Source organism: Diadema antillarum, unplaced genomic scaffold (assembly GCF_040938485.1).
Source record: "Diadema antillarum isolate AM-2024a unplaced genomic scaffold, OU_Dant_1.0 seq00000520_RagTag, whole genome shotgun sequence".
Lineage (NCBI taxonomy): Eukaryota > Metazoa > Echinodermata > Echinoidea > Diadematoida > Diadematidae > Diadema > Diadema antillarum.
This window is the reverse complement of record NW_027271472.1, coordinates 241,597-260,704: the sequence shown is the minus strand read 5'-3', so window position 1 is coordinate 260,704 and position 19,108 is coordinate 241,597. Positions and strand designations below refer to the sequence as shown.

General features: G+C 39.7%; 2 protein-coding genes across 2 annotated transcripts in view; one reads left to right on the top strand and one right to left on the bottom strand.

Annotated features, from left to right (window-relative positions):
- Positions 1–2,401: 2,401 nt before the first annotated feature.
- On the bottom strand, positions 2,402–12,267 carry LOC139734272 (small ribosomal subunit protein uS9m-like). The gene is made up of 9 exons (XM_071645068.1): positions 12,162–12,267; positions 11,287–11,390; positions 8,642–8,815; positions 7,700–7,785; positions 6,853–6,928; positions 5,271–5,396; positions 4,531–4,682; positions 3,276–3,445; positions 2,402–2,493 (listed from the first exon to the last, which is right to left on the bottom strand). The coding sequence occupies exons 1-9, from the start codon at positions 12,196–12,198 to the stop codon at positions 2,402–2,404; spliced, it is 1,017 nt and encodes a 338-aa protein (XP_071501169.1). The 5' UTR covers positions 12,199–12,267.
- Positions 12,268–16,161: 3,894 nt separating this feature from the next.
- LOC139734276 (nuclear pore complex protein Nup107-like) overlaps positions 16,162–19,108 on the top strand; it is a 32,933-nt gene continuing 29,986 nt past the window's right edge. The window contains exons 1-2 of the mRNA XM_071645071.1: positions 16,162–16,311; positions 18,472–18,563. Of these exons, the coding sequence (XP_071501172.1) occupies positions 16,162–16,311; positions 18,472–18,563 (242 nt within the window). The remainder of the gene's footprint in view (positions 16,312–18,471; positions 18,564–19,108) is intronic.

The window sequence follows — 19,108 nt, the reverse complement described above, 5'->3', positions numbered from 1 at the left end:
AATGGTCTGCACAATGCTGTGTGTGTATGTGACACATTCTGTATGTACATTATGACTGCGTGTGTGTGAAGATGGGGAATTCCCTATGTAGAAAGCCAATCACAGCATCAGATTGCCTCATTCCTGCTAAACGTCATGATGATGTCATGTATACATTATGGCCGTCCCACCACATTGTATCAGTGTGCGCGCACACACACACTTACACACAACATGTAGTGCTAGCTGGAGTGCACTGAAGAAAATGATTATGTGTGTACAAGACAGTTTTTGGCGCATCAAGCTTTACAATCTCGGAAGATGATAGCACAGGCGAAGTAAAGCTTTACCGAAGGCATTTTGCTTTACCTCGCTATAGCAGGTTTGATCGGCTATGTTTTTCTTTGTTAGGAAGTCACAAAATTTATCTCGTTATAGCAGTTATTTCGTTATAGCCGATCTCGCTATAAGAGTAGCATTTTACATAGACTTGTGTGGAAGGAAATTTGGGACCGGGAAAATTTCCTCGTTATAACCGATATCTCGTTATAGCAGTGTTCGTTATACCGAGTTTCCCCTGTATAATATATATGTGTGTGTGTGTCTGTGTGTGCACTTACCCATGGTGTAAAACGAGGACACACATACAAGTACGAACTTCACATTTAAACCGAGGACACACAGAGAACCGAGGACGTCCTCGGGTAGGCAGACCATTCCAAACGGTCTGCTTTTGCATGTAGGGGTACATGTTTGTAGGTCCTCGATTAGCGTTATTGTAATAAGTCCTCGGTTGGATGGTAATATACGAATGAGTCCTCGGTTGACAAGAGTCCTACTGACACACAGGTCCTCGGTTATGTGGTAGAGTTCTTATGGGTAAAACGGGCCCTCGGTTTCCACCATAGACACGTATGTGTGTGTATGTGTGTGTGCAGCTGTGTATGTATGTATATTTGTATACAGTTGTATATATATATATCTTTTTCTCTCTCTCTCCTTTCTATGGACGAACCTGAAATGATATTTAAACTTTAAAATCAAGAATCTCCAATATTTTCTGCCAGGATTTCAATGTCATCTTATATAATTATGTGGAAATGTTTACACAAAATTAATGAAGAATTATGAGATGAGTATACAACCTTGTAAAGACACAAACGAGACTAAAACAACTCTCTAAACAGTACAATAATAATATCATATTGAATATCACATTTATTACTCAACATTACATTTAACACCATATGCCAGGCTGTAATGGTAGACATAATTGTCGAGAACATTAAAGGTGTGTTCTCTCCCAACCTATCCCCCCCCCCCCAAAAAAAAAAAAAAGAAATTAAAATAAAGGAGACAGTGCATAGGCAAACAAGAAAACAAACAAATAAAAATGAAAATAGATGCACAATTCACTCAACTATCCTAACTGGAACATACAGAGAATCTACTGTAAAACATGAAATTTTCGTGAATGGGAGCCGACGGCCTTTTTCGAGGCATGAAATTTTCGCGAATTGCCACTGGCATTCAATGCATATAGTGTAGACAAGAACTTTCGACTGTATTTTAATTTTGCAAATCTTGGCGCTCCCAAAATTTGCGAAATCAAAATGCACACAAACATTCCTTGTTTTACAGTATCATTGATTAATAGGAAACCAAAAAAAAAACCAAATAAAAAAAAAGACCAACAATTAATGGGTGAGCATCTTTTTGGACTAATACTTGTTCTACATAGTGCTGTCAGGTATGAGTATGGGTCATCAGGGCGATAGTGACAAAGTAGCATTCTCTGCAGCTCTGAATATAGAAGGGGTCAGTTTGAGGGTTGACCAAGAGCTGACCCTGAGTGTAGATGTCAGGGGGCTAGGAGGCAAATGACATAAAGTAATATGTATCAGGGGGCTGGTTTTGTCCTTTGGTGTCCATTCTTTCATGCCAGTAGAGACTTAACTAGCTGCCTCAACAAAATTACTCCCCTGAAACACAATTCCCTTGTTTGGGACATTTCACATGCCAAGTGAATGACCCTTTTGCTACACAATGTGTGACCCCCTCTAAAAATAACTCATGAGCTACGCTTTCTCCACAAAGTGCTCAAACGCTCCAAATTTGGCACAGTATGGTACGGTACTCTTTGGATTGAATCGGTTTTGGTTCACTTCTGAGGGCTCGAACGCAGCCTAGGACAGAAAAAAAAAACAACAACAATCAGATCTGTTTGGAGCCAGTGCAGATCAACTCAACAGGAATCCCTCTGCGAGCAAAATATCAATCCTCGTCAATCATCAATTGTCACATGACCTTCCGTTCCAGCTTGAAGTCAATGTCCCGTCCCATATGGTCACACTCTGGCTCACAGTAAATGGGATTATAGCAAAAGTCTGATATAATAACAGTCATCAAATACTGGGCTGGGTTATCTTTTCTTCCATGTGAACTTCTTTCTGGCTCCCGCCTGTCCAGGCTTCTTCCTCTCCCTCAGTCGTGGGTCAAGGGTCAATAGTCCAGCTGTCAGGAATAGAGAAGACCAAAGCATTTGACCAATTCCCTCTAAAAAAATTGTCGTTTCCTCTAACAATTTGCCAAAGATTTCCTCACCCAACAAACAAACAAACAAATAACATATAACAAAAAAAAGTACAAATTTTACCAGGTGATCAGTGTCCAAGTTACGGATATTCATGCTCACTTACAGATAGTTACGTTTAATTGCAGTTACTTGCGTAAGTCTGCATGCCTGGCAACTCCTTGTGAAATTTTGAAGGCTTGATGCTTTAATTTTGCATTTCACTACGAATCAGCTATGACAGTTACATCTAATTATAACACTGCCGATGCCTGCGTCCATGCTCCTTCCAATTGTCCATACCTATCTGTGGCAGACATAACTCAACGTAAGTGACTGTTTGACCACGGCTTTAAGTGGAAACAAACATACAAGGGAGCCTTGATATAACAAGTTACTTGGGACTTCTGACATTTCTTCATATTTTGCATCAGGCATTTTGTTATACAAGGGATAAAAACAAAAGAATAAAAACAAACAAACAATGAACGGGACCTGTAAGAATACCTCATTAAATCATATACTTGCTATAATATTATATGACCTCATTACAACAAGGTCCGACTGTATCAACCCTCTTTAACTATGGGTATGTAACGCTAATGGCTTTTCGCGTTGGCTGTGCTGACAGGGTAACAAAACCAGAGCACACACACGAAGAGGGGTATACCAATCTCACATGCCCCCCCCCCCCCCCCCCATCTTTCCCTTCTTTGAAGCTCACCTTGCCTCATCTGTTCAACCTGCTGCTGATCCACAAAGCTGCAGAGAGCTCTGGACGTGGCCAGCCTGATGGCCCCTGCCTGGCCGGTCAAGCCCCCATCCTCCACCTCACACTCTAGGTCAAACCGTCCCAGGGTACGGGTGAAGTGGAATGGAAACAAGATCTGCTCTCTATCACACACACACACAATTCAGACACAGCGAAGAGAGAGAGACAGAGAGAGAGAGAGAGAGAGGGAGAAAGAGACACCACTTTTACTCTTGTCTATACTGTATAATAGCCGCAGTCACACTGGCATAAGATTGATGCATTTAAGATCGCGAAATCTTCGCGATCTTTTCAGTTTCTAGCATTTACACTGCCAAAAGATCAAGATGTTTGGTGGGGGTGGGGGAAATATCCCTAGTTTGAGTGGGAAGTTTCGTGAGAAGTTTCGCGGGAAGTTTGCAGTCATGCTGGCAAAACTTCAAGATATTAAAGATTGTCATTTTTATCGTAAACCTTTTTTCCAGTGTGACCGCTGCTAATGAATATCGAAACTGGATTAAAATCCCTTTAATGAAGTTACTTTGTTTTCTTCAATCACTTTTCAAAACCTAACAACTCTCAAAGTTTTGATGCTAAAGTATTAACAAATATAAACTTCTTTAAAATTCTTTTTACAGACTATGAGCTCTTGAACAAATGATATGATAGTACCAGACAGACACACAGCTTGTCCAAGTTTCATTGCCTGACATTCAAGTGATACTTAGGACTACTTTAAAACTATTTGGCATGTAAGTACAGATCATATTCTCACATGAATTGTTTAATATCTGTTGTTAGTCATTAATATAAAAGTGTGGCTACTCTGGAAAAGTGCCTGATGTTACATCACTACTCAGAATCAGAGATAACATGATCAACCTCATTGTCCATCACTTACTCAGCACTGACGATTTTTAGGGGTCTATCAAATTTAGAAATAATTTATTGAATTTTTGTTGACTCTCATCAGGGATGACATTTAGGTTTGTTGAAAAAAATCGGGGATCAAAATTTCAGGTGATTTTGATACATGGAAAAAGCACAATGCGTATAGACTTAAGAAAAAAAAAATCTGGAATCAAATTTAAATCTACAGAATATCATGCCTGTCTCATAAAGATGGTACTGGGGCTTTTAGGATGCTGTACCCAGATACAACCACTCTGCAAGCTGCATTTCCAGGACTCATCTCACGATATTCCACCAGCCACTTGGAGGCACTTACCGAACTCTGACCATGTTGAAGTATACCATGAACTCCTTGCCGTTCACCATCACCTGACCCTTCCCATGATCCCTCAGGATGACGCTGGCTTTGGCCATCTTCCGCAATCCCTCTGCCGTACTGAACGGCCTCCCACTTTCATCGTGCTGTATCTGCGGGAAATAAGGAGACAAAAACGACAAACTATCATAAACAATACCGAAATAACTACAGCAAATGCAAACGTAGCCAGTTGTAACATGCCTTTGCAAAATAAAACATTAAATGCAATACTTATGAATCTATCCATAGAGGGATGTCTCCTTCTTCTGGAAGGCATTTAAAAGAAACACAAACAATTCATTGGAGGTTTGTGCTCAAGGAGATGGGAGACCTGTTTTGTGATGACATAATAACCTCCTCGAATGTCCACATGATTTTTGTTTTTTTAACATCACTCTTGTGGAAACATGACACTTTAAGACTTCCATATCATCATTTTTCTATGGAAAACACCTCTCTGTCCTGTCACAATACTTTGTGATTTTCTTTTACTCTAAGTTACCGAATAAAAGGAGTTAATGTTAATTAATGTTAATTAATGAGGCAGAATGACTTTGCAGCAATGAACTGAAGGCTATGATCAATTGTCCACTTCCATTAAAGAGATTGATAGCACCAAGACTAATGGCCTGATTCCTTGAAGATCCAACAGCGGCCTTCAAAGGAGGGTCACTTCCAACATTTCATGCCAGACTTACCGGAGGAATGACCTCTTTACTCAGTACAGCAACAAGCTCCCTTCTGAACCTGTGGATGTAATCAGCCACCTCGCTGGCATACGGCAGCTGAAGGATGCGCTCCAGTAGATTGATAAAATTTTGATACTGTTTGATTTGGAGTTTTAAATGAGAAAGGAGAGTGGATAAAAACCAAGATATTAAGGTACTTTTGGTTTCCTTTGTAACATACAATGTATAACATCACATGGCAGATACAGTGGAGGAAGATAATACAACATTGTCTATTTTTCATCTATCAAACAGCCTTATGAAAATGGATCAGTAGCCATAGCATAGACAAACTGGAAGCTATGCAATCTTGGTTATATTCAATGCCCAATAACAAAGAGAGAATGTGAGGTATAAAGGAAAATGTTTTTATTTGAGGTTCACTGTTACCCAACAGCTTAAAGGGTGTGTACAGTGCTGGTAGAGATGAGGATTTAGCTTTTAACGTTTTGCAAGATATTCAGAAACCACTCTATGAGATGTCAAAGAGCATGCAGTTCTAAGGGGCATCAAAACTTTATTTGATGAAAATCGGTTTTGAAATGGCCGAGATATCCAAAAACAAGGTGAAACAAAGAGATCCTAATAAAGTTGTGGCATGTCGCATTTTATTATTAGCACTTTTTTGGATATCTCAGCCATTTGAAAACCAATTTTCATCAAATAAACGTTGAATCCTTCTTAAAATTACATGCTCTTTCATATTTCATAAGAGGCTTTTCATTATCTCACCTAGGAATGTTCAAAACATGAATCCCCACCTCAACCAGTACTGTACAGTCCCAACTGCAAAACACCCTATCAAATCAAAGAGTAATTTATATCTTTATGACTTTCTATGTATGACAAAGTTATTCTTAAACTGAAGCATGAGGACAACCGTTTTAAGGTTCAGTCACTATTCTCTTACATAATCATACTGTAGGTCTTGCTTGAGAAATATACATGTAATACACAAACATCTTTGGTTTGATCCTCACATACCTCACAAAAACACTGCTTGTTATCAAAACATTTGTCAAATATCATGTTGATGCATAATCATGTTATTCCATGAGGGACAAAAATGATCTCCACTTCATTCATACTGATGCTGAATCAATTTCATTAAAACTCATTACCAGCTGCATAGGCAGATCTACTAGAGGGGGGGGGGGGGCAATTTCTTTTTGGTTAAAACAGAAGAAATAAAAAGAAAAAAATGAAAGGGGGCATGGGCGCCCCCCTTTAATTTATGAAAATAACATCTTTGTTAGTTAATTGTATTATGAGCAGAAAATTGCGCTGAAGCCTTTGAAAGAAACAGACAAATTGTGCGTGGAGGTTTTTTTTTTTTTTTTGCTCGTTAGCCGATGAAACCTGGAAGTGGCACCAGAAATATTTTTGCCGTCCCCTCCCCCCTTTTCACAGAATTTTTGGATCTGCCCCTGAGCTGAGTTATGTTAGTATGCACAATTTTAAGAGTCAAGAATGATTCAGCATTGACAGGTTCAAGTACATATAATATCTTGAGTATTTTCTGAAAGGAAAGAATTTGCTTTGTATGACTTACCTCTTTCTCTGTCAGAGTCTCGACAACTATTCTCTCGACACTCGCTTTGTCTATCCACTCACTCCTCGCCAAGTTACTGAGAAATAAAAAGAGGTAATAACGTTAGAATTTGGATGAACCCAGGAAAGATGAAAGATGGGCACAATCTTGCAATGGTGGCTGATTTTGGAGTCAGTTATGATATTACATGCAATAATGGACAACACATTAAAATCATCCAGTTTGGCACTGGAATTTATAAAGTAATATGACCATAAGATGACAAAAAGTGGTGTCAGTTCCTGTTACATTGTTGGGAAGAAGTACCAAGCAAACAACTTTGCAAACAGTGATGTACGGTGAATGCTGAAATTTATTTACACAATGCTGTTCTCTCTCTCTCTCTCTCTCTCTCTCTAGCCTGGTCTCCAGGCCTTTATGCATAACATTAGTCTTAACTTCAGACACTTCATCATATATCATAACCAGAACACAACAGTCCCCAAGCCAAAGGTGGTGTTGGCAAAAGACATGCATCTTCACATGCTTTTTATATCTGCATAGATAATTGTAGAATGTTGCATAGATAATTCTAGAATATTCTACAATTCACTCACAATCTACGTATAATAACCTTTACAGCACATACATGACCTGTTTTTATGACCAAAGCTCATAGTAAGCCAAAACCAATAACAAACAAAAACATGACACAAGAAACTTTGCTACGATTCCACAATTCCATATTAGAAAAAAGATGTATACAGGTAATGTGCACCCAAGCTCTTCAGTTTAGCTGTAGCCTTGGTCAGCTCAGAAAATGACTACCAGAAGAACTCACACTGGCTCTGATTGGTGGATAACTTACACTGGCTCTGATTGGTGGATGAGGATCCCCTTGGCAACCATCTCATCCTCTTTAGCCATCACCTTCCTCATCTGGGTAGCTGTGTCCTGCATGGAGAAGTAACAAGTACAAAATAGTAATTCTACTGATTGAAACAAGGAACCTGACCCGATAGCGACAAAATGTTTACATTTATATACGATAGGGAGTGAAATACCAAGTGCCTCTCTGTTTGTATCCATTCAAGTCATAGAACCTAGAGCAACCACATATCATAAAGCATATCATCTACAAATGCACCAACATACATTGATGACTTTGACACTATGAACTATGCATCAGCCAAATGATTCCTCAATTCAGGTGGTGCTACCATCCATGCACTGCAGACAGTATAATGTATAATGTACAAGTAAAGCAGAATTACAGATGACAAGAGGAAAAATTAGAAGAAAATGTAGAAGAGAAGAAGAGGGGAAGGTAGAAGAGGTAGAAAAAGAAGAAATAAAAAAATGAGAAAAAGAAAAAGAAGAAGAAGAATGAGGAGAGCAGAGAGAAGAAAAAGAAAAATGAGAAAGAAGAAGATGACCTATAATTCCAACCTTCAAACAAATTTGGCAAGCAGTCTCAATAAATCATTTTGGGCACTCTGTGTACAGAACATAACTTCTTATAAATCAAGAATGGCTGACACGTACAAACATCATGGCATATTACACTTTAGGTGGTAGAAGGCTTATTGGTGCAAGCTTGTTCTTGCCATTTTCAAGAGAATGAGAACGTGCTTGCCAAAACATCAGCAGTGGGTAGGCCCTTTTCAGGGCCACACACATACCCTAGAAAGAATTTTGGTGCACTGTTAAGCCTTCTATTACACAATATTCTACCGCCATGGAAGCCTTCAAAGATTTCATTGTATCACACCTTAGTGATGGCTGTGAGGAGAAGGAAATCCTAGCTTACGTGCATCAGGTTGAAATAATTTGGCTTCCCGGTGTAGAAGAGGCTGTCAAAGGGTCGACCATCCACCCCAAACTGGGCCGCCTTCTGTGGGGGATAGTAATCTGTAGGGGGTTTCATCATGGGTCTGGCTTTCTTCTCAAACAGTCCAGAAGGAAAGAGATACTCTATGGCTCTCTGTCGGACAGAACAGAAAATAATGTTTACTATCAAAGTATGCAGAATGAATAAGCATCAATTGGTTCTAAGTGAGATTGTCTATTTGTAACCTTGGCAGTAGAGGGTTGGAAGTAAATGCTAAACCGATTGTTTCATGTTGAATAAACACGGTCAAATTTTGCACTTCATAATATCATGTGCCTTCTCTGAATGTTCCCATCAGGAGCTGGGCTGCCCTTATAATCTGCCACTGAGCTTTTCCAGGTAATTTGTGAAGTAACAGCTGCAAGTCTGAAATTGACACATTAACAAGTAAAGCCTGCATGATATATTCACAAGTTATGCCCAGCTTTTCTGATTTCATTTTGTGAGCAAGAAGATGTATGTGAACTACAGTTGTATGAGTTTATGCATGACATGAGATGGTGGAATCGATACTTGACTTAAAGTGGGTCTGCATTGGTAAGAAACATGTCTAGCGCCATCATAAGGCTCATTTCTCTCTGTGGTGCCCAGCATGTCTCCCATAATGCCGAGCGGCGTGCATCAAAATTAACCCGTTCCATACTGAATTCCGATATTCCCATAGACTTAACACACAGATCTCCAGGTTCCCGTAAACGTAGGGGATGGCCTAGCAGCGCAGCGACTCGCTTCGCTCCCGCATTATCTTGCGCAGTCCAGTGCGTACATTCACGTACCACAGATATCTAGATTTAGCTAGAGTCTATATCACTTCGCGATGCGCGCGATCTGCATGTATGTCCGGTGCTTTCAAACACTACGACACTCAGATCGTTTATTCTGATCGTTGTGACAAACTTCTATCTGCGATTATGTCGCGGATACGACTTGGTAAATGCTGGATCCAGTAGGAGGAGATGCAAGCTGTTTATCTGCAAGAAATGAACAAGATAAACGTCGCCCTTGACGGCCCATCAAGCCATTCAACACAGGATGACTTTGCTGGTCATTAACTGCGGCGCAGTCTCCGGGGCTAGCTGGTCATCTGCTAGCTGCTGGATGTCCACCACTGGGCATCAGCACTGGTGTCGAGCCTGTGAAGCTGTGTGCCAGGATTGCGGGATCAACCCGTCGTGAAAGTTTCCACGTGCACTCAGACTGAGTCAGAAGCCTCTGATAAGCCATGGTGGGTGAAACTCAACTTGTATGATATACAATTGTACCTACTTTTTATTCAGTTGCAAATGACATTCACTGAACGCTGAATTTATAACCTTCCAAATCCATGTAACGACTAAACGTTACCGTTGGCGTTACTCGAATTACCGCTGCGTTGCCGTTGATCATCATAACATCGCGATGAACGATGACAAAATTTAAAACAACCTTATTCACATTTTTTTCAGTGATTATTACAATAAATACTGACGTCCAACTTACGACAAGAAGTGTCTATGATGACTTAATGACTAGACCTAGACCTAGGCCTGATTAAGTCAATTAGTGAACGTGTACGGTGTAGACCCATAACGGGCCACATCAGTATCACTATCAATCAGTATGAACGTTTTCATTTTAGCGTTTAAGGTTATTGTTCCTCACTAACCCAGCCTCAACAAATTGTCGAATGAAATTTCTAGGAAAGGAAATCATGATCAATTCAAGATATGTTATCTGTTTTCCAATTGCAATCTCGAGATATTAGCTTGGTGTCATTTCTCACATGCTTTTGTGTGATAATAATATTCAGGGCAGGGGGACAGCACATAGATATAGGAACCGCATGTAGGCCTTCATTTGTTCTGGTACTACAAGGCCTAGTAGTAGTACTATTACTACTAACGTTTAGATTTATAACTCTTACCGTCTAACTGTTAGTAGTAGCAAAGATTTATGTGTGAGAGATATTCGTAAATGCATCTGGAGCTTTCATCACTCATGAGTCATTGTGTTGGACTTCATGAAAACTCAATAAAGAGCATGAAATTTGAAGGAATATTTTACTGCACATCATATAGATATCTAAATCAGCTGGCCCGACGAAGAAACCGACGGCCACATTACAGTAATTCACCGCCCAGCGATGTTTTTCTGCTCGCTGCGCTGGTATTGTGTATAGCGAGTAGGTCATTTGGCTGAGTGAGTGGATTGTCGCGGATCTCTCTCGCGACAAAGGTTTAGTAACCCGTTCCCTCGCGATCGGCCGAAAGATCGAGGCCGTGCCGGGCGGGCCGCGCCGGGCGGGCCGGGCTGGGCTCTCGGTACCCCACCATAATTATTATGCACTGCTTGTGTGTGTTCTCTCGGCTCTGTGCACAGCTGCTGTGAGATCGTGCGCTGACCGGCATATCATGCAGGCGCAAGGCGGCGATCAGCCACAAACGATGTAACCACAGAACTAGAGTTCTGACTAGAGTTCTATGGATGTAACCCGGCCACCGGAAGTTTTGATAGATGGCGCTCTTTACGAAAAGTTCTGGCATCAAAATAATGGCCAGTGCAGACCGGCTTTAAGATGTACTCACATCTACATCTTCTTGTGAGAAATTTTCAGGATCTTCTCCCATCATGTTAGCAAGATGACGGCGCCCTCGCTCAAACGATGCCTCTTCTCGCTGTATGAGAGCATCTACAATCAAAGAGGACATTAGAATTATACACCATGGCAACAAATAACATGCATTCATCATCACTTCCTTCTCCCTAAAGACAAAATTTCCTGACTAATAACATCAAGTGACAAAAACAGGTTTCAAACCAAAAATAAATCTAAAGTATCTACCATTCATCTTACTTTAAAGGTGCTGTTTACCAGTAAAACCACCTCCGAAATATAGCTTGTACCCTTCAACATTTCAGCAAGGAGCCTGAAGGAAAGAGCTTATACATTTACTTGTAGCAGGTGCATCAAGAAAAATTATACTTGTGCCTATATACTTTTACACTCTTTATCCAAAGGATTTTCTCATTCACATAGTTGTATACTCATGACTCTTATCGAAGGTTGTTTGCACACTGCATAATGTCTATGCCACACAAAAGTCTGATAATACCCTGTGCATAGTGCTATTCTGAATGTGGAGGAAGAAGTTCCCTCTTTGCTATTATCACATACTGAAAGTATTTAAAGTACAGATACTCATGAATAGACAGCACTTTACAAATCTGCAGATTTTGTGGAGTAGTGCAAACCACTTTATCTTTCAACTAGTTAACAAACACATATTTGTCCTGACAGTGAACAGCCTGCAGAATGAAAAAGAATATTTTCTTGATGCCGTTTGGAAAGAAAAATAAAGAAGCAAATCATGTCAGACACATGCATGTCTAACCTTTTCCCTTTTCAAAATGCAATAAGTCAATATGTTCTGAGAAAAAAACAGTTAGGGAGGATCATTACCATATGCAGTCCGCCGATCCTGAGCCGCTGCTATCATGGCAGCAAGGGAGTCCGATTGTTTCTGATCCTCCCTGCTGGATTGGGAGTCGGTCACCTGTAATCTGCATGGCTGATTCCTAGCCTGGAGGTTTTACACAGTTCAAAGAAAGAATAAACTTCACTTTCATGACTTGTGATCTCTCGTGTACTAACTTGAGTCACACAATAGCAGGTACACCATACATTGTATTCCACAAAATAAATTAATACCATAAACAAATGAATATTTATTTTACAAAAGTCACAAAATAATTGTACTGGTGTGGGGTAGAGTAATTGGAGTACATTCTAGTTGTGGAGGGACAACTATCTTCACACTGCATCTGACCATCAACCCATACACTGACATGGCTACACATCCCCCAACATGCATGACAGCCACAAAACTGTTCAAAATTTTTACATTCTACCACAAATTTTACTCTCGTTGAGTAAAATGTTGGAATTGTGTAAGTACTTGTGGTAAATTTATAAATATCAGTCCATAGCGATGCCTTGCACTAAGTCCATACCTACCTACTCATGGATACCTATGGAAGATTCTGAATGCAGGCTGAGTGTCTTGACTCTTATATTCAGATTCAGATTCATTGTATTGGGCAGAAATGTCAATTTCTAACTGCAAATCCTGACCATCACTCCAAACCAAGGTTCAACTACGCGCAGTAGATTTTAGTTTCTACACGAAGAACTAGAAATGGTAGAATTTAGAAAGGCTGTCAAATTTTGGATGCCGTTGTGGTTGAATCAATTATGGTCAACTTGCGCTAGGCCTAGGCCTATATCTAGACCGATGGTAGACCTGGGCCTGCCTGTCTACTAGTTGAGCACGTTTAATCAAACACTACACTACAGTCTACACTCGCGTATGTGTACTCCCTCACACTCAGATAAAACAAAGAATATTTTCAAAGATATTTTTCTCACAATTCATTAATAAATGTAGTAACCTTTAATAATATGAATAATATTAATAAGCTCTAGGCCCCTGCTAGTGCTAGCTTACACTATGGTTACCAATATCCCGTTTGCGGCAGTTTAAGCATTGTTACGGGTTTTTCCAACTTGTAAACAAATCAGGCAAATTATTTTCAACCATTTCATATATCATAGACAAGATTATTCATTAACGCAATTGTTTTCATAAAAGAAATTTACCATTGACCAATGCAGTTTTCATGATTTACCAGGGCAAAACCCGGCACAATTTTCGCCGATAAGGGCGATATGCGACGTAGTATTTCTGCTTGCGGCACGATGTACAATCCCTACGCAATACGCGCGTGCTCCGCGATCTTTAGCTGAACGCCTTCACATGTCTCGCGAACATTGCGTAAGCACCAATTCCCATTGCGAAAGCACATGAAAATAGCAAGCGCACATGCATTGGCCGCAAACAAGATCGCAATTCTGGCGGTGTTGTTGATGTCTTTCTCGTATTTTTCTGAATTTTTTCGATGGTAACATCCACTTTCCGAACAAAAATGGCCGCCCACATCGGCTCACGAAAGTTCTATTTTATGTGAGGATATGTTTTCAAAATCCATGAGCATCGGGAAAACGACAAAAAATCAAGTTTCTTGGACCATTATTTCTTAATTGTTATGTTAAGAAGTACCGAAAATTTTATTTTGGATGTGATATGTTGTCATTTAGGTGAGAAAATTTCACTTTCGTCAGAGATCGTGCCCATTTTATCGGTTGGTTTTTGTTGATTGCTAGTGTGTTAGTATATGTGTAGTGTGCATGTAACAGTGCAATGCTGTGTTTAGCGGTATATTACCGTGTATGTTATTGTTGTACCTGCCGCGAACGGCTGCACGGCCGCTTACTGCCGCATTTACTCTAAGGGCTGTAAGGCTTATTACTATTAGGCATTGATACTAGGCGTGTCTAGACTTTGCACTCTCTCTGATCTGGATCAGACCTGTCTAGAGGTTCTATGTTCTGGCTAGCTATGGCCTAGATGATTGTAGGACCTAGATCACAGATGGACATAGATAAATCTAGATTTTCTACACGTAAGTTAATCATAAAAAAAGCTAACGCGTACCGCGTACATACCGGTAATGGCTATGGCGGTAGGCCTACTCATCATACTCATGATAGCCTTGCCCAGCACAGATAGTAAGGTATGGGACTATGTTACACGCTGCAAACACGGGGTCTTGCAACTCTTGGCTATATCATCTTATTGGCATTTTCTACTTTGAGAAATGTTCTCCAAGGAGAACATTTCTCATACTAACATTATATAAATGGCATTTACTTACACAGATTGTAGGTGCTCTGTTCGCAAAAGGACCAACACGAAGAGTTTTGGAAAGAAGGTTGCCGATAACAAGCCCACCCCTGTGCGCAGCCATTTTGCGACGTAAAATAAAAAAAGATGGAGGGAGATACAACGCAATGTTGCAAGTAAATACAGTCCATAATCTCATACGGTAATAAATGAAATAGATGTAAGTAGGCAATTCCACAATTCCTGTTCAAATTTATGCTATTCAAAAGTAAAATGCCTTAAACTGTCATAATCGGCTTGCATTTTATCTCTCCCATTCCCCTCCTCAAACCGCTCCGTCCGCCGACTCCTCGATCTCCAGAATGGTAGAGTCCTGTTAGTTTGGGTGCTGGGTTTTTTTCTTTCTTTAATTCTTTCTTTCTTTAATTCTTTCTTTCTTTCTTTCTTTCTTTCTTTCTTTCTTTCTTTCTTTCTTTCTTTCTTTCTTTCTTTCTTTCTTTCTTTCTTTCTTTCTTTCTTTCTTTCTTTCTCTCTCTCTCTCTCTTTCTTTCTTTCTTTTTTCTTCTTTTCTTTGTTTCTTTTTTTTTGAACTGGGGGGGGGGGGATGGATCGGCTTCAGTTGATTTATGCACTGCCGCAGTTATATGACCCCAGTTTTAATCATTGATGAAAGTTTGAGGGAATCACGGATATTCCGTTCAAAAGTATAAGTAAAAGTATATCATACAGATAAAACATAAATACAATTCAACATATTTTCACTTTCTGGCTTGATAAAACAGCACTTAAGAGCCTGTTCCATGTAGAAGACAGAAAAAGCTAAAGGGGACTTTCTATCACATGGGCATTTTAATGTATGCTGGCCTTCTCCCCAAGGCACTTTGTTCAATGAATGTTCAAGAAAAATAACCAAACTCATGGATATTTCACTATAGACAAGCATCTTCTTGCCATTTGCCTTCTGTCAGAACGAAGGTTGTTCTTGCATAGTTCTTTAATTTTCACTGGTCCAAAATTTTGGAATTCTCTTGATTCTGTATACTAGAGATAGGCAGGCAGTCTGTCACTGAGTGTCATATTCAAACGTAAACTAAGATATTGTCTTTTAAATAGATATTGTGTTGAGTCATGCTATTTTCATTGTGTAATAACCTGAATAATCTCTCCTGATTTCACTTATGCAGGACTTTAACTTTATAATTATAATCATTACAGATTCATAAATTCTTCATGCATGTTTATAAACGGGGGAATGCTTATATTTCTTATAAATGGTCATTCGCGACCTCTGTAAATATTTTCATGTACTAGTATTCTATGTACTTTGTAATCTCTATTTCATCATTTAGTCTAATTTCTATACTGTGTGTTGATTTCTTTTGCAAGAATATGATGTTTCTTTGTTGATATCATCTTGAACATCGAAGAGAGACAAAGAAATGAACTTGAACTTGAACATACTACGAATCATGCAACTACCTCGTATGAGGCGACCGTGACGGCAGCTAAAATGCATGTCAACAGAATGGAAATCAAGAGCATGTTTACACTTTTCATGAAATGCGTCTCCCAAGCAGGTTGTTGAAAAATTGTTGTGCGGCAGCTGCATGTGTATCTGTGTGTGTATACGTATGTATGTGATACTATGTGTGTGTATACGCGTGTAAAGTGTGCTGTTTGCACCTGTGCATGCTATACACGTTTTGTTTGCAGCTGAACATGGCAGCTCTCAACAAAAACCCGGCGGGAAGTTCCAGTCTCAACGTGGAGCGGTCAGTTCGGAAGGGAATCCCACGCGGCCGCTACTTCAACGATCGTCCCGACTCACCAAGCAATCAGGGAAATTCAACAATTGCAGATATATGGGAGGTAGAATATGTCTTACAATCGTTCAAATCATATCTCGTCAGTGAGCTCGATTTGTATTTCTGTCTAATTCTAATGTGTAGATTCTGGTATTAGTGGTGGGTACCATTTCACAGACCAGTGCTGTGCATACGCTATTGCTACCGCCGCGCTGGCTGCACCTGCCTGTGCGTGCATGCAACCACAGCACACAGCACAGCCGCCGGAGGGCCGGGTCGGGATAGGGTATGGATGGTATGTTTTCTACTTGGTAGTGCTAGTCGTCTAACAGTAGATCTGATAATTTTACTTGGTATTTGGTTGGAATCCTCCTGAATACTCCCTCTGGAGTCTTAACTGGAAGTGCCAGAGAGTGGCTGTTTAAACTTTAATTGAATATTTCATTAAGTAACATCTCTTTAAATTTTAGCTGGATCATTTTGTTTAACAATTACCACTCGGATCGAGGGGAAGTAGCGTTTAATTCCAGCCGTAATCACGGCTGTAGACGTCTAGTGTGTGGACTTCCAATGCCACCAATCCAGTCTGAAGGATTGTACTTTGAACTTTGAACGTCTGCTTCTAGTGGGTTTGGTTTTAATGTTTTTTCGTTAAATGTGTAATACTAACTCAAATATAATTATTTGACATCTTATGAAAGCAAGTCAGATGATGTGCTTCTTGTCTTGCTTGTGAAAGTGACTGTGTAGTGACTTCCATTTAAGATGGCATGATTATGATTATGAAGGATAGCTTAGTCACAGAAAGGAGGTCCTTTCAAACCGCAAATAAAAATTCGACATCCCCATGCGACTGTGAAATTACCCAAGCCAAGTTACCGTTTTCCCAGTGTGCATGATATGCCACCATTGGCTATTATTGCCATGCGTTGTCTATAACTATCATGATAAACTCTCCTGCTTTCTACTATAAGTTTAACCGTTAAATTAAAGGCACTGTACAGTACTGGTTGAGGTGGGGATTCGTTTTTTGAACATTATTAAGTGAGATAATGAGAAACCTCTTATAAAATATCAAAGGGTGTGTACAGTTCTGGTCGAGGTGAGGATTTAGATTTTAACGTTTTGCGAGATATTCAGAAACCACTCTATGAGATGCCAAAGAGCATGCGATTCTAAGGGGTATCAAAAGTTTATTCGATGAAAATCGGTTTTGAAATGGCTGAGATATCCAAAAACAATGTGAAACAAAGAGATCCTAATAAAGTTGTGGCATGTCTCCTTTTATTATTATCACTTTTTTGGATATCTCAGCCATTTTGAAAACCAATTTTCATCACATAAACGTTGAATCCTTCTTAAAATTACATGCTCTTTCATATTTCATAAGAGGTCTCTCATTATCTCACTTCAGAATTTTCAAAACATGAATCCCCACCTCAACCAGTACTGTACAGTCCCTTTAAAGAGCATGTAAGTTTCAATGTTTATTTGATGAAAATTGGTTTTCAAATGGCTGAGATATCCAAAAAAGTGATAATATTGATAATAAAAGGCGACATGCCACAACTTTATTACGATCTCTTTGTTTCACCTTGTTTTGGGATATCAGCCATTTCAAAACCGATTTTCATCAAATAAACTTTTGATACCCCTTAGAATTGCATGCTCTTTGACATCTCATAGAGTGGTTTCTGAATATCTCGCAAAACGTAAAAAGCCAAATCCTCACCTCAACCAGAACTGTACACACCCTTTAATGTCTTTCACAGTGCTTCAAAATCAGTCTGTTATCTATCATACAGTTCTAATGAATAGCAGCAAAAGACTCAATCAGTCTGGTAATTTACATTGCTAAAAAAGTTATAAGCTAGCTGGTAAATCCACCTGTTCTAGCTAGTTACAGTAGAGTCTAATAGGGACTGCATATCATTGCTGTAGTACTAGACAACAATAAACTCATGAACATCATTACACAGCCCTGTCGCTGTGCAGAAGTTGCGACTACACTGTCTGGTACTACAGTGGTAGTGGTAGTTGAACATGTTGACAGTGATACATAACATTGATTCATAGACACAGTACATTTTTCTCTTATCTTTCCTTTTTGCCATTCAGCACTGTGACTATCAATTAGAATTTAATTTCCATTTTCCAGTGGATAATTAACAATATGAATACAGTGTGTGTCATTTTTTGTATTGTTGTTGTTGTTTTTTCTCAGTATTCCCATCGTCCAGGCCAAGCTGTTTCATTTGATCCTGAGAAGATGAACAGATCCATTGACCAAAGAAGAGAAAACAGGCATCAGGCAAGGTACGTGTAGGCAAGCTGTGTGCAGTCTTTACTAAAGTTATAGACTCTACTATTACTGCAAAGTGTAGCCAGAGGAACGTTCAAACGCTGAGCCAAGCCAAAAAGTGAACGACTTCCCGATGTGCTCTGAAAGGGTACCAAAAGCGTGCCAAAAGTTTGCAATGAAGAATTCGCGTAATTAACATGCACATACATCATAATGGAAAGAGTTCATTTTCTTTGTTCGGGACATCTGTAAGTTAGTTTAAGTGAGCCAGGTGAATGACCCTTTTCCTACAAAGTGTGTGACCCCTTCTGAAAATTACTTATGAGGTGCGTTTTCTCAACAGAGCACTCAAACGATCCAAATCAGGCACAGTTCAGTATGGTTCTCTTTAGTTCAGTTCGCGTTGGTTCGTATGCACCCTTATATATTGTCCATGTAGCAGCTGTTTTGCCAACAATTGCACAACTTGCTCGGCCTCAGCAACATAGACTACGCTTCACAGTACTGAGAGAGGCTGAGAGCATGGCCTGTTTTATTATCGAACTAATATACACACAGT